This window comes from Eptesicus fuscus, chromosome 9, assembly GCF_027574615.1.
Source record: "Eptesicus fuscus isolate TK198812 chromosome 9, DD_ASM_mEF_20220401, whole genome shotgun sequence".
Lineage (NCBI taxonomy): Eukaryota > Metazoa > Chordata > Mammalia > Chiroptera > Vespertilionidae > Eptesicus > Eptesicus fuscus.
Genome location: NC_072481.1, coordinates 14,536,837 through 14,552,533, shown reverse-complemented (window position 1 = coordinate 14,552,533; position 15,697 = coordinate 14,536,837). Strand labels below are relative to the sequence as shown.

The window sequence follows — 15,697 nt, the reverse complement described above, 5'->3', positions numbered from 1 at the left end:
TACCGTCTCACTGAGCCCTGACGACAGGCCTGCACTGTGGGTACTATTATGATCGCCACCGTGCAGATGAGGAAACTGAGGCCCCGGGCCCCCAGCTCACAGCAGTGGATCCACAAGAAGAAATAGGTCTCCCGGCGCCATGCCCAGTCCACCTGCAGACGGCTTGGTGCTGGGCAGGTCTTGGCTATGTCTAAAAACTACCATTTCCCCAATAGACTGCGCTAGTGACATCTTCCCATTTTGTCTTTTCGGAAGGAAACACTCCATCCTGAACTTCTCCACCCAGCCTCTGTCTCTGCCCCTGAAGCCGTCTCTCCCAGGCCCTGGGCAGTACGAGATTGTGGACTACGCGGGGCCGCCCAAGTATTTAATCTCCAGTGCATCGTTCGTGTCCAACACCAAGCGGTGGACAGCGGCGCCGACTCAACCAGGCCTGCCTGGCCCAGGTCAGAGGACTGTTTGAAATGACTGTAAAAACCAAATCCGGAATTGTCTGTCATTCCTGGGCCATCAAATGCCACTGATTTGTAGGTTGTTTGCCAAACAGGTTATAGGGGTTAGAGTGGATTTAGAAGACTTTTCAGCTTACACTTTCTGAGTATGAAAGTTTTTTTTTGTTTTTGTTTTGTGTTTTAAAGTGAAAGGGCTCTCAGAGATGATCCAGGCCAGGGATTCATAACCACGGACCATGACCACCGAGAGGCTCAGAGACAGGCTCCAGGGGTCTGGGACTCTGTCTGCAGACATTCTCTTCTGGGCTGAGGGGCCATAGCTTTGGTCAGGTGGTCAACAAGTTCATGTTCTCACGAATGTCTTAATCACTGGCCTCGCTTGGCGGAGTCACTTCATGGACGGGGAGCCGGGAGAGCAGGGTGTCCGAGGCCTCGGGAGTGAGGGGCAGCCGGAGCGCAGGTGCGTCCCCGCTGCCTGGTTTGTCAGGCACGAACCGGGGACTGTGCACTGGGCAGCTCTGTTAAGGCTAAGCCAGTGGTCGGCAAACTCATTAGTCAACAGAGCCAAATATCAACAGGACAACGACTGAAATTTCTTTTGAGAGCCAAATTTTTTAAACTTAAACTTCTTCTAACGCCACTTCTTCAAAATAGACTCGCCCAGGCCGTGGTATTTTGTGGAAGAGCCACACTCAAGGGGCCAAAGAGCCGCATGTGGCTCGCGAGCCAGTTTGCCGACCACGGGGCTAAGCTATCTAGTTTCATTCCCTTCACAGGTGAGCTTAATCGGTGATACCCCATGACCTCGGGTACCTACCTGGGAGTTAATCGCACGAGGCATCTATTTGAAGCTGTTCATAGAGCCCCTTAGCTATTCACCTCCCCCTGACTTGACAGGCCTTTGGCACGGACAGGTGTGCACGGACAGGTGTGCACGGACAGGTGTGCTGGTGTGCAGGTGGGGTGGGCGAAGGAAGGCGGAGCTGAGGCGGCTGCCAGGCCTGTTAAATTCAGTCTTTCAAGGAGCATGGATGCTGCTCCCACCCTGGGGAGGAGGCAAATAGTCTGGTGGGGAGACACCTTCCCCCTCCAAACTCACAGGTGAGTAGAATGGGAGGCAGACAGGACAGGGAGAAAGGCATTCGCATAGCCTTGGCCTTGGAGACGGAATCAAGCCAACAAGACGGCAGCGGTCTGACCTTCAGGTCGTCTGGTCAGTCCAGGCAGAGGTCATTTTGGTTGTGCTGATGCTTCTGTAAGTGCCGAGCTCCGCTGGGCGGTCTCAGGAGGCCCGGGGGCCCGGGGAGACCCTTGTCTGACCCTGTTGGGCCCAGACCCCTAAGAGCTTTGTGTCCGTGTCTTCTCTGCGCTGTGCATGGTGCGAGACACCTGGCACACGGGTCGGACAGTACCTCCTGGGCATGAGCACATGCAAACATCTGCCTGCTTGGCCCCAGGGGTGCAGATGTGCCTGGACTGCCATGTGCCCCCCTCAGCAGCTTCCCAGGCAACCAACAGAGGTCACCCACGGCCCCTCGTTAACCCGATCAGTGTCCGTGTGAGTTTCCCGTCCCCCGGGCTTGTTCCCAAGCCCCTGTGGTTCCGGCTGCTGGTTTCCTGAAGAACCTGCAGGGTCATGGCTTTCGCTTTTCTGGAAATTTCTGAAATCAATCAAAACAAAACCCCACCAAGCTGACACCTTGCTTCTTTAAGAGGATCGCTTTACTCAGTCTTTTCCCCCCCAAATTTCATAGAAAGACAGTAAGTTTTGCTTTGTCCACGAAGTGAAAAGGGGCTAAAGAAGGTGGGGAACCAGAGTTCGAGTCCTACCTGACATAGAACGAAAGAGACTCCTGCACCTGGCCTCCTCCGCCTTCACGCTGCCCCTCTCTCCTCACAGCCACCTACAAGCCGGAGCTCCCTGGGAAGCAGTCCTTTCTCTACAACGAGGGCAACAGGTGGATCCCGGTGTTGTAGCGACCGCACAGGCACGGGAAAGCCCGGCCACCAGCGGCCCCACGTGGGGCAGCTCCGCCACCTGGCTCCGTGGTGGCGGCCTTTGTCCTGGTCTCGAGCTGCCTCCTGGAGATTGGGCCTCCCAGCCCTCTGACCCCGTGGCTTCCTGAGAAGAAGAGGAGAGGACAGAGCCTCCCCGGTTCCTTGGCCAGGCACCTGGCCAGGCTGCTGTCTGCACCTGCCCTCAGACGCAAGGGGCTCCTGACGCTCGGGCTCCAGGGAGAAGGTAGAGGAGGGCAGCTGCCCTGCCTAGCAGCCTGGTGCTGACCAGGGCTCTGGGGCCCACGTGCATCTGCAGCGGGGACAGCACAGCCTTCTGGCCTCGGCTTCCAGACCCTCCTGGTGTTCCCAGAGCTGGAAGGCTCAGAGGCGCTTGTGACAGACACGCAGGGGTTGCCTGGGCTCCTTGCCCCCCCCAAGCCCTTGGATCTCACCTTCAGGAAGAGCGTGGCAGCCAGTCACCTGGTCACCGTGCTCAGCACCCACCCCCAGGAGAGGCTGCTGCGTGCTTCACTGGCTCCGTGTTCAACAGCACATGTGGGCGGGGCCCTGCTGGAGCCAGAGCCTGGAAACGGGTTCTGGGGGGCACGGGAGCCACGCAACACCCTGAGCCTGCAGGTTCTCACTCTCACCCGGCCTTTCCCCTTCCTGGGCTGGGCTCCCCAACCCCCTGCTCAAGTTGGACACTTAATGCATCTTTTCTGGCCTGTCATTTCCCCTCGGCAAGAGGAGAAGATTCCCAAAGAACCAGGAGAAGGTAGAAGTAGCCACACACGCCTCCTTCCCCAAATATTGGCATTCTCTTTCAGTTTCGTGAGTGGAACTCTCTCAGACAGCCTGCCCTCCCCACAGCGAGGACAAGGCTCTCACTTCCCTTTCGCGCCCTCCTTTGACTTTGCTCTGGAAATGCTACATCCTGGGCCTCCATGTCAAAACTGGCTGCTGATGGGCTCTCCACTGAGGGAGGGGTTGGAAGGATGGAATAACATCCAATTAAATTGAAATCTTGCATCTCACCAAAGCTGGCCTCTATGTGACCTCTGATTCCCGCAAGCGCCCATTGCTTTGGGATACGTTGGAGGTGGCGGGAGCTCGGTGCGGGAGCAGCGGGGTCTGGGTCTAAGGCAGCCTGGTGCTCCCATCCTCGCAGGCCCTTCTCCTTGAAGAGTTGGATCAGAATTTGCAGGCTCGCGATCAAGCACTTCCAGGGCTGGGTGGGCAATGCATGGAGCAAAACAGGTGATGCCGGGGTGGGGTCAGGGGTCTGGGAGCAGAGGCTGCTGCCTACCTAAAGGGGCATCCAACTCGGGTCCAGCAAGCTGTTGCCAGATCTGCAGGTCTCTCAACAGAATCTGGGAAATACTTAAAATGTGCAGTGTCTTGATTTGAGATGTTTGCAACCGTGTTTCAATGTAGAGTTTTTTGTTCAGGCCAAAGGAAACTCTTCAGCAAACCATTGGTTGTCCCTTGGGAGCTAGACATTCTGGAAGACGCTTTTAAAGTGATGCTTAGAGCTGTACTTTTCTTTCACCCCAGACTCTTAACAATGAGGCCAGACCCCAAGGCCTTGGTTCTTGGGCCCCTCTGACCTGGGGGATCTTAGCCGGCCATTGGGCTGGTAGGAGCAGGCTCCAGGGAAAATGACTTAGCCAAGAGCGCAGGGCAGAGTTGGCACGAGAACTCCTAGCCTTGGGCTCTGCCCGCTGACCCCAGCTACGAGGTCCTCGGCAAGGTCATCCTGACCCTTCCAGGACTTCTACATGTCCAGTCAGTGCTCCCCAGGTCATAACATTCAGCTGTGGGACCACGCAGGCAGAGAGCTGGGCAGGACGCCTCCAGGTGGGACGCCTGCTGTACTAGTGCCCAGCTCAGCACTGCCCTTCAAGTTGGGGCAAACGCCCCCAGGACAGGAGCAGCCAGGCTGTGTCTACTCTCACCCTCTCCTCCTGGCAGACTTTCACAAAAGGAACAAGTGTGGCATTTGAAGTAATACATAGGCAGAATTTTATTACTAAATACTATATGAGTATACAAAATGCATAATTGAATAACAGCTAAAAAAATAGTCCAAGAAATGTGAAATACACATTTTTTGAAATGATAAAAATGTATCCGTGAAAATATAAAATGTTGCATATATATACAATATATACTTATATATTTATAACATAAATGAAAACTGTGAGTGAGAAATGTGTACAACAGTGAGCAGGGCGGTCGGTCATTTATGGAGCAGCCACTTGGTTGTGGCCGATCAGCTCTATTATTTACATCGGGCCCGGAGGAAGTCCATGAGAAAGAGGGTGCGTCCACCACGGTGTCTTTTAAAAGTCATTTGCACTGAAAATCAAGAGTGTTCGAGTTAACTGACCCAAGGGTGAGAGATCCTTGGTCTGAAGTCGATGGAACGACCAAGAATGGGAGCGGACAGTGGTCAGGTCGGCTTTGGGAGCGAGGCCCGCCTCCAGCACCGGGATAGGCAGCAGCTGCGGAGGAGAACCAGTCTGCCGGGCGTTAACCAAGACGGCACTGTCTGGCTGAGCAGGCACTGGCAGCGCTCAGAGTAGATTCAAGCATGAGTGGGGGCTCGGGTCAGGACACCTCCCAGGTCCCTTCCTGGCCCTGACGTCGGTGGCTCGGGCCTCTTCCTTCTGGGAAGGTGTTCAAGTAACGGCACTGAGGCATGAGGAGAGGTTGTGTGCGGCATGGGGCCACTGGCAGCTGGCTCCTGGCCTGGAGCTCACCCCCGGGTCCTCACAGCTCCTTAAGGGTGATCTGAATCTTGCCATCAAGCTCCCCCATGTCCAGCAGGAAGGCGACATGGTTGCTGTAATGCTGAATGATGTTGTTGTCCATGTTGACCAAGATTCTGGAAGAGAAGAGATGTGGCTAGACTGTGGGAGGCCCCTTGCTTTCAAGGCCTCTGGTGACAAGGATGACAGTGATGGTTACTACATATCGGGGATCCCCACAATTTCAAGCGTCTCACACTTTCTCTCTGACCCTCATAACAACCTGCAAGGTGGCTGTTCCCCGTCCCACTTTCAGGGGAGGGCACAATGCCCAAGTGGCCGAGCCACAACTCAAACCAGGCCTGCCAGTCACCATGCCCTCGACTGTGCCAGGGTGCCTCTCTCAATACACATGAGTGTGGGCACTTTTGAGCAACTAAAGGTAGATTTGGGGAAGACTCAGTGCTCCTTAGTCACCAGCCGGACTGAGGACTCAGACAGTGTGAGTTCAAGTGCAGGAGGCGTGGTGGGTGGACAGTGTGGAGACAGCGACGTGCCACTCAGATGTGCCTGCCTGAGCCCCAGTCTAAGGCCCGTCCCCAGGAAGCTGACATCTCAGGGATGCACAATAGACTTGAGGCGCTTGGCCTTCTCTATCCCCACAGGCTTTAGGCAAGGACCTGGGCCAACCTGAGGGGGAGAACGCCTCCGTGGCGGGGCCTCTGCAGGGGTCAAAGCCAGAGCATATGCCAAAGGGCACCCGCTAGGAGCTGCTTCCCTGGGGAAGGACCCAGGAAGAGGTGACCCAACCAGTCCATCCCACCGTCATTTGCTGAGGCCTTTCCACATGCAGGGCCTTGCTCCAAACAAAAACAAGGGTCACATAGAGACCCTAGAGCCTGTCCTCCAGGAGTTTAGGATCTAGCATGGCCCCGGAGAACAACGCCCTGTAACCCTATTACTCTAGCTCATGATGGGGAAACTGAGGCTCAGAGGAGTAAAGTCATTTGCCTCAGGCCGCACAGGCAATAGATTGCCCAGCTGGGACTTGAATCCAGACTTTTGTCTCTCTTCACTACATCTTTTTAAAAATATATATATTTTATTGATTTTAGAGAGGAAGGGAGAGGGAGAGACAGATAGAAACATCAATGATCAGAGAGAATCATTGATTGGCTGCCTCCTGCACGCCCCTTACTGGGGATCGAGCCCGCAACCCAGACATGTGCCCTTGATCGGAATTGAACCTGGGACCCTTCAGTCCGCAGGCCGACGCTCTATCCATTGAGCCAAACCAGGTAGGGCTGCATCTTTTTGGGTTTTTTTTTAGAAAAAAAAAACAACACATCACCCCCCACCCCATAAATACAAATTAGAAAGTGGCATATATAAGTATAAGGCAGGCAAAATTCAGGACTGGGGAGAGTTCAGATGAGGGCAAGATGACTTTAGGAGGGGCAGGAGGGTGTGGTGAGAATCCCAGACCACGCTCCTGGCAGGCAGCTGCCTGCTTTCCTGAGGACCCCAGGGGAGGTGGTTGCCTTGTCCCCACTCCCCAGGGCGGAGGGACAATGGAGACAGCGGTGAGCGGAAGCCGACTGCCATCTCTGCAGCAACATCAAGCAGCTCTGCTTTCGGAAGGCGGTCTGGGCTCCGGCTGGGGCCGGGTGCTGCCTGCCAGTGTCTGATTACAGGCTCCGGCTTCCTCACGTCAGCTGGTAGTTCCCTCACTTTACAGAGGGGTCTTTGGGGGCAGCGGGGAGGAGGGGGAGGTAGGGCAGAGGGGTGGCCCTCTGTCAGGCTTTGTTTGTGTCATACAGTGGCATTTACAGGGTGTGTCTGGGTGCCAGGCACTGAGTGCCTACGTGCACACACTGAAGATGCCTCCCTCCCGCGCCCAGGCAGGGCCTCCCAGGGGCCCAGGCGCACACCTGTGCACGAGGGAGCCCAGACAGGTCCAGGGACCCTTCCCCTCAGAGGTCAATGACCCCTGGGCCCTAGAAGCAGGGGTGTCAGGAACGTGTCCCAGAGCTGGGCCTCGTGTCACTTGCTAGTTCTAGCTGTCTTCTGTCCTGGTTCGCATGAACCCCCTGGCCAGCTGCCAGCAACAACAATGTATTCGTCTTTCAAGCACTCGGTGGTGCTTGTAAAGCTGATTGCATCTACCTTTGTCCAGAGGACGTTCGGGAGGGTTCTGTGAAAATAAACTAGGCCACTGATTAGAATTTCCTGCTCCTCAGACGAGAAGCGTCCGACTCTTCGGGAGGTGACGAACGAGCCTGGCCTCTCCCAAGAGGCTTTTTTGGGGCTCTTCTCATTGGGCATCAGAGGCAATCCTGGACCTGAGGTTTCCATGGTTGGGGGTGTGTATGGGAGTGGGGTGCCTCTGAAAGGTGCTGAGTGATGCCCTGGGCTGTGGGGCTGGCCTGGCCACAGCCTGTATTTGCTCATTGCTTAGCGGTTAGAGGAAAAAGCAGGAGGCAAGATCAAGTAGGGGGTGTATGCACAGCCTTTAGACAGGCCAGGCTTCCTTCTGCCATTTACTGACTCTGTGATCCTGGGACTACTCAGAGCCTCAGGCTCCTCCTCTGTGGAAATAGAGATGATCACCCAAACTCAAAGGGCCAATGAGAGGATCCCTCGGAGTGATCTAGCCCAGCACCTGGCGTGTGCAACGTGCGCCACAAATGGAAGTCGTTACAATTATGGCTTAACTAGCTGGCTGGGCTTGAGGGAAAGACTGGCAACTCAGCCAGTGGGGCTAGGGGTTGGGGCAACCCCACACCCCAAATCACACACAAGGGCACTCCCAGCCGCTCAGCCCAGCTCTGGTGGGGTCGGTAGGGAGGCTGGCCGCAGGTGGGGCTGCAGCAGGGGGTGTGGGCACTGGCACGGAAAGGGGAAGTGGGGCTGGGCTTGTCCGGGCAAAGCAGAGCCTGCCCTCTGCTGTGAGCCCCAATTTGAAACCGAAACTTGAAAGAAAAAAAACCCTAGACACTCATACAACCAAAACCAAACGGATCCTTTCCCAGGGGCCGCCGAGCCGCACACCTTCCCCACCCCGCCCTTCCATGGGAAGCCGGGTGGAAACCGAGGAGGGAGGGGAGGCAGGGCTGGGCCTGCGAGGAAGGAGGCCACCCTGGGCCTGACTGGATGGGGCCTCAGCCTGAGCCCAAAACCTGCCTCACTTGGCAGCTTTCTGAAAAGGACAGGCCACAGACTGTACAGGAGTCAATGCCTGCACACCTCCAGGGCGGCCAGGACGGGAGGCTGGAGTTAGACTGCGCGGGGCGGGAGGATCTGGTCGGAGGTGTGGGCAGTGGGGCAGGGAGGGTTTCCCAGAGCCCTGGTCCTGGGTCCTCTGGGCAGGGAACGGCAATGGCGATTTTCACTGCCGGGGGTAGGGGGCTCGGCTGGGCTGGTGAAGTGACCCAGTTAACAAAGGCTGCAGCCCCAGCTCACGGACTCTGACCAGGGGACTGAAGCCTGGGAGGGCAGTGACCACGTGGATCCCATACCAAGGATCTCCCGGGAAGAGAACAAAGGGAGCTGTAGTCCCTAGCATGAATCCCAGGAGCCCAGGGGAGGTGACAGGCACTGCCTGACCCCTGGAGGGTAAAACTGTACTCCCCGATGCCTCCTGCAGACCTGAAGGTGGAGGAGGCCTGAGGAGCATCCCTGGTGGGGCTCCCTCAAACCACACCCAATCACAGTTCCCTTTCCTGACGCATGGCCAGCCACTCCCTCTGGGCACTGCCTCAGCAGGTAGCACTGCTGCAGGCCCTTCTGCCTCTGAGACTTTACTCTGCTGCTCCTGAACACGCTGATTACTTCTGAGCCTCAGTTTCCCTACCTGTGAAGTGTGAGTAATGGCATCTACCTCACAGAGTGACTGTGAGGGGAAATGAGATAGGCTTAGCACACTCTCTGACACAAAGTAGTGAATGGCAGTCACTATTATCATCACTGCAATCAAGTGACTTGGTTATCCAGAGGTCTTGGGACTTGAACTTGAGTTTTCTGACACGTGGCCCTGCACTTCCCACAATCTCCCACTCCTGTCCTTCCCAATAACCCTCACCCTCTGGTCTCTGCGGGTGGCCTTGGCCTGACTGGGGGCTCTCTACCCAAGCCCACATCCCCTAGTCCTCTCCACAAAGCCACGTACAAACACCACTCAGCACGGAGTAGCAGGCCCATGCTGGTCAGAGTGGACCTGCTGAGAGCTCCATGAGTCAACATTTTAGAAGGAAAGGGGCAGTGTGGAGACGGGGAGGGAGAGCTGGCCTGGGCACTTACCCCCGCTTGCATTTCTTGTAGACTTTGCAAATGTTCTCTTCAGGAAGCCCATACTTCTCAGAGATCTGGAAGAGAACAGTAGGGGATTCATTGTCTGCTGCCCAGAGTGGATGTATCCCATTCTTTTATATCATGACTTTCAATTTCCTAGTTATAAAAGTGTTATACGTCCAGCCCTGGCTGGTGTGGCTCAGTTGGTTGCGGCTCAGTCCCATACACTGAAAGGTTGAGGATTCAAGTCCCAGTCAGGGCACATGCCTGGGTTGATCCCTGGCTGCGGCACAAGCAGCAGGCAACTGATTGATGTTTCTCTCTCTCTCAAATCAATCAATAAAAACAACAACACACACATCCTTAGGTGAGAATTTTTTAAAAAGCAATATATATCCAGATTGTGGAAAGATACAAAGAAGGACATTACAATCACCCATAATCCTGTTTCCCAGAGATAAACACCATTAACGTCTGGGTATATTCCTTCCCATCAGGCCATGTAGATAGATATTTTTATATTCCACATAGGTAGTTTTACTTATCCTTGTATAGTATAAGCCTTCCCACATCATCACAAACTCCTGACAAACAGCATGGTTAGTGGCTGCAAAATATCCCAAAGGGCATCACCGCTTCCCTCAACCCCTGCCGACGTCCCAATACGGATCGTCCCAGTGCTGAGGGCTCCCCTCCACCAGTGTGCAAACTACTCATTACAGAGCCCAGCTCGTAAGACAGCTGGAAGAATTAAATGAACTGGCCCACGTAAAACACACAGGACAGTTCCTGGTATGTACCAGATAAATGGCCAATACTCAGTAACTGGTCACTGCTATTATTTTAGAAGTGGAGCAACAGGGATGCTCTTACCCTATTGTGTGTGTGTGTGTGTGTGTGTGTGTGTGTGTGTGTGGGGGGGTAACCCAGACATCTCCCCCTTCGAGCAGGAATTACTAATCCCATTTGATGGGTGTGGATGCTGAGCTGGAAGAAGGCAAGACCTGCGCCCAAGGCCTAGCCTCGAACCCAGGTTTCCTCCCCATCACACCCCAGAGCACTGGAGCTTGTTCTACGGATGAGGAGACTGCAGCTCAGCGGCTGGTGAGCACGTGTCTGCCTCACACAGCATTCAGCCATTTCTCCCAGAGCTCCCGTCTCCACGGGCAGACACAACGGTCCCAGCTCCACCACCCGGAGTTACAGAACTCTTACTTTGCTGAGCCCCAGTTTCCCTGTTTGTAAAATGGGTGTGATAATGGGAGTACACAGCAGGGTTGTTCTGCACATGAATTGAGACGATGCTGTAAAGGGCCCTGGTGAGGCTCAGTCAGTGTTGGAGGTTAGTGTTACTGACGGCCTTGGAGCGCAGGGAACCTCAGGCCAAGGGCTTCCGGTGGAGGCTGTCCTCACTGGGCCTTTTAGGATGAGGATCAGGTTCGGCTCTCCGTTATTCTCTGCTGTGACAGGGATCCCTCCAGGCCAGAAAAATTCCTAGACTATTTATCTTAATGGCGGTGTGACTGGAAGCTACCGCAGTGCCTCAAGTCAATGCAAGCTAGAACTTAGGAATTTTCTACCCGTAAGTTGTACAAAGACGACATAGGCTGCTCCATAGGCAATAAGCTCTCCATCCCTTAAGTATACCAGTCAAGACTGGGCACCCACTTGGCAATTACTGGGGGGGGGGGGGGGGGGGGGGGCTCAAGCACTAGATGGGGAGCTGACCCTTTAAGGTTCTATCCAACCCAAAGATTGAGTCTACATTCAAATGACATTTACTGGCCTTTTGGGAGGCCAACTTCTTGGGGCGGGTGCCAAGGAGGGTTGATGATATGTGAGGAGAACAGGAGAGCTTGGGCGAAGCCCAGCTCTGTAACTTTGAATCCCACTGCGAGTAACTTTGGCAAGTTATCTGACCTCCTTCTGGGAGGCTGTTTCCTCACGGGGAATGAGGCGATAATAATAGTACCCACTTTTGAGGGTTGTTAAAAGAATATGGTGAGCTGGCAAATGCAGTATGCCTGGCACATAGTGGGTCTTCAAAAGGTGGACAATGTTATGATTTAATTTCTTTTTCTCTCCACAGCCCAAGATCTTGGAACCACGTGGCTTTTCTGAGTGGGCCGACCTTTAAGCATAGCTGGCCCTGGTGAGGCGGCTTGCGCAGTTGTGAGCTGAGCCACAAAGCTGCTGTGGGTTTTGTTCGGGCTATTTCACCTGCTCTCTGGTGGTTCGGGGGTGGTGGTAGGGGAAGGTCTTGCCCAGACACACCTTCAGCTTCCCTGGCCAGCACTCCATCCTCCCCCCAACCCTCTCAGCCAACCACAAGCTACAGGAATGAGGCCCCCTGGGAAGGAAAAAAGTGTCTCTGGGGTCTGGCCTTTTGGGGTTTCATTCCCATTAAAATAGAAACAAGTTTGCAAAGCCAACAAAAAGCTCTGGCTTGTCAAACAGCAGCCATCAGATTAAGGAGGATTTATGGTGTGTGCGACTCCCAGGGTGGAGCCAGGGTTCTGGCTGCAAGATAACATCACAGAGGCTTAAATCTCCCCTCCCCCCCCCCCCCCCCCCCACACACAGCCGGCCCTCCCAAGTGGGTGGGACAGGTGGGCCACCACAGCACCAAGGCCCCAGTGCACTCCTTCCCAGAGCCGCCTTGGGCCGTCAGACTGTGGTCAGAGGGAAGACCTGTGGGCACAGGAGCACGAGAGGGGGTCTGGCCAGGCAGGCGGGGTCCACAGGCCTCTTACCGCATTCCTCAGCCCCTTCAGGTCCGGGGTCTTCAACATGAGGGCGTCAAACACCTCCTCAGTCTCCCGCCGCACGTACAGCAGAACTGAGAAGCAAAGGGGTGGCTTTTAGTGCTGCGAGGAGGATAAATGAGCCGGGGATACTTAGCGGGTGGGGGAATCTTAAAAAATATCACTTTCTCAACGTAAGATTGATTTTGGCAGAAAAAGACACCCCTTGCTGAGGGTCTCTGTACCTAGCTGGGAACCCCCCGGGCTCTGCGGGTCCCAGGCACTTGCTCAGACCCTGCTGATCTTGGCGGGTGTGAATCCCCGCTCTCCCACCTGCCAGCGCTGTGGCCTGGAGGTTATTTTAACATTACTGAGTCTCATTTTATCCAAATGGAAATGGGTGGAACCAGCCCTATCTCACAGAGCTGCCGTGGGGATTAATAATTCTTGGAAACACCCAGTGCAGGGCAAGGCCCAAGTCAAGGTTGGGGAAGCTTTGGCTCTCGGCTGCTGGCTGGTGTCTTCCTGCTGGTCAGTTACAGCCCCCAGAGGTTCAGGCCTGTCCTTCTCTCCCAGGAAGTCACCGACTCAGAGTGTCCAAGCCAGAACGCCAGCTACAGGAACCACCCTGCTCCCACCTCCCCTAAAGTGAGGGGGATTTGCCCAACATAACCAGCCTGTCACCTTGACCAGCGCCCCAGGCCACCCATGGACAACACGGCCAGAGGCGGGGGGAGCCCTCCAGCTCCATGACTGTCTCTCTAAGCACCTTGGGTGCCCCTTGCCCCTCCCCCACCCCCAAGCCTTGGCCCAACCCCAGCTCTGAAGCGTGGAGCAGCCCCTCGCACCCTCTCTGCGGGGGTGGGTGCTGTCCGGGCTGCCTGGGCCAGGATCAGGGATTGAGGCTTTGGGGGAGGCCTCACGGGGAGCTGGGTGAGGGGGGCTCAAACAGCAAAGGGGCGGGAGTGAGGCTACCTCTCTGCAGGTCGTCTTCCTTGGCCTGTTTGGAGGGCAGAGGCTCCAGCTCCTCAGCAAAGGGCAAGCAGGCACGCTTCAGAGGCAGCCTGTGGGGGCGGCAGAGGGGGCTCATCAGGAACCCAGGAGGACCCGAGGCCAAAGGACCCCGCTGATCCTGCAGGGCCTCAGAGGTGAAGGAGACCCCAGGAAGGCAGGCAAAGCAGGGGAGCAGTGGTTAGGGTCGCATGTTCTGGAGCTGGACTGCCTGGGTTCAAATCCCAGCCCTGCTGCTCACTAGCTGGGTGACTCGGGGTGAGTCAGCCTCCCAGGGCTCCCATCTGTGAAATGGGGTGACAGGAAACTAGCACTATTCCATAAGGTCGTGAGGCTGGAGGAGATGACGCACACTGCTGTCACCGTGTGTGACCCCCAGCGGGGCCTCAATAAACATGGACTGTTGTTTTATTACCAACATTATTTTTTGAAAGATCAGGTTGGATGGATGTGAGTCCACGGGAGGAGGAAGGGTTGTGGGATCTGGAGTAAGACTAAGGCTCCAGCCTGCCTCTGCTACTTAACAGCTCTGTGACCTTAGGCAAGTCACTTCACTTCTCTGAGCCTCGGTTTCCTCCTTGATAAGTAGAGCGATAACCCCTGCTTGCCTGCCTCACTGGGGCTGTTGTGAGGGGATAAGTGACATAATTTGGTGTCTAAGCACCTTCTGAAAATACCTCTTGTTTATAGGGAAGACTGATATCGACAAATGATCTTGTGAAGTGCTTCCCATTCACAAAGATTCATTTACACTCGGCCCTCTCCCAGCAGCCTCGCCCCCGGAGGTCAGTTTCTCATCTGACAGATTTCCAGGCTGAGGCTGAGCGGAGTGAAGGGACTGTGGCTGACAGACAGAGGGTGGAGGCCCTTCCTGGACTGAAGGGCCAAGGGGAGGAGGGCTCTGAGCCCCTAAGTCCTCCACCACAGCTTCCCCTCCTCACCCTCCAAATCTGAGCCCCATCTCTGAGGCTTTTTCTTTCCCTTTTTACAAGCAGCTGTCTCGCCAGAGATTCGCCAGCTTTTCACATAAAACGAACCCATAAAAACCCAGGCAGTTTCAGCGAGAAAGGAGCATGAGTCTAGGAGCTTGGAGGTTGGGGCAGAGTCCCGTGGCTGCTTCCTCTGGGCCCAGCCCTCAGCTTGGGAGGCAGGTGGGGGCAGGGAGAGCAGTGAAGGGGGGACAGGTAGGGCGGTGAGGCCCTGGGCTGCTGGTCTCCGTACCTGTTGGAGCCGCCCTGTCCTGCCGAGGGCACTGCCTGCAATAGAGAGAAAAGACATTTTCCATCACATGCAAACGCTGAGCGGAGCCCCCAGCTGCTGCAGGCTTTCTGGGGGACAGCCTTTGGCTGGGGGAGAAGGAGATGCAGTCTCGGCGCCTCTCCAGCCCATTCTGTTCAGATCACAGCCCTTTCGTGAGCTGAGATCTGGAATTGAGAGGAAGCATCTCACCCACGTGGATGAGTCAGGGACTCTGACACAGGAGGTGCTGGAGAGTGTTGGCAGGATCAGGGAGTCCCACCTGAGCCCAGCACGCCCAGACTGTCCTGCAGCAGGTGACTAGTGTGGGAGCTGAGGCAGAGGCGGGAGGAGAGAGCACGCCCTTTGCCCCTCCTGTGGGCCTGGCACTGCTGCCTGGTGCAGTCATCACCAGTCCCAGGAGGAAACAGTGTGGCCCAGAGAGGGCAGGGAGCCCTGGGGTAACACCCAGCAGGAGGCAGTCCGGATTCGGACTCCGGACTCCAGTTCTCCACTCTTTCTGCTTCCTGGGTGCCCCGTCTCAGGCTACCTGTGCAAAGACTGGTCCCTCTGTCTTTCCCCACAGATTAGCTGTAACCTGGCCACAGGGGCCTTAATCGCCAGTGGTCAGTCATCTTCCCACTTGGCCTCTGGTTGGGGAAAAGAGTGAGTTCGTGCAGCCGCCTGTGCTGGAGGCCACAGCTCCGATTCTGGGGCAGCGAAGGGAAGACGGTGGACATAGAAAAGGATTTAAATGAGTGCCAAGGACGGCCAGGACTGGCTGCTGTTCCAGCTCCATAATCTATCTGTACACCAAAGGCTGTTTCTGCACACATTCCCACCTCAGCAGTGGGGAGCTATGACCTCAAAGGAAGGAAACTGTCCAAGTGTTTAACTAGCCGACAGGCTGTGGGAACTTGACTCGCTGCTGACTTGTTGTGGACCTTGTCTGGAAATGGGGATAACCAGTCTCTGCCTCAAAGGACGGCTGAGGGGGAAACGAGACAGTGCGGCCAAGGGCTGGGCCCAGCACGCCTGGCACACCCAAGGTGCTACGTGACTGCCTCTGCCTTGAGAGGTGGTGAAGCCAGTGGACCAGGGCACCGTTTCTGAAGGCAGGCTGCCTGGCTCGGGCTCGGCCACTCCTGTGTAATTCTGGGAGGACTCTGGGCCTCAGTTTCCACCCCACAAATCAGGGGAGAATGGTATAATCCAC

The 15,697-nt window shown here is 55.6% G+C and overlaps 2 protein-coding genes across 4 annotated transcripts in view; one reads left to right on the top strand and one right to left on the bottom strand.

The window, feature by feature from the left end:
* STPG1 (sperm tail PG-rich repeat containing 1) overlaps positions 1-3,483 on the top strand; it is a 39,428-nt gene extending 35,945 nt beyond the window's left edge. For all 3 annotated transcript variants that reach the window (XM_008148081.3, XM_054721009.1, XM_028155349.2), the window contains 2 exons: positions 256-446; positions 2,353-3,483. In XM_008148081.3, the coding sequence (XP_008146303.2) occupies positions 256-446; positions 2,353-2,429 (268 nt within the window). In that variant the 3' untranslated portion in view covers positions 2,430-3,483. The remainder of the gene's footprint in view (positions 1-255; positions 447-2,352) is intronic.
* A 714-nt stretch (positions 3,484-4,197) lies between these two features.
* GRHL3 (grainyhead like transcription factor 3) overlaps positions 4,198-15,697 on the bottom strand; it is a 33,766-nt gene continuing 22,266 nt past the window's right edge. Inside the window, exons 12-16 of the mRNA XM_008148082.3 lie at positions 14,467-14,501; positions 13,210-13,298; positions 12,244-12,329; positions 9,500-9,564; positions 4,198-5,337 (exon numbers count right to left, since the gene is read on the bottom strand). Coding sequence (XP_008146304.2) covers positions 5,223-5,337; positions 9,500-9,564; positions 12,244-12,329; positions 13,210-13,298; positions 14,467-14,501 — 390 coding nt within the window. The 3' untranslated portion in view covers positions 4,198-5,222. The remainder of the gene's footprint in view (positions 5,338-9,499; positions 9,565-12,243; positions 12,330-13,209; positions 13,299-14,466; positions 14,502-15,697) is intronic.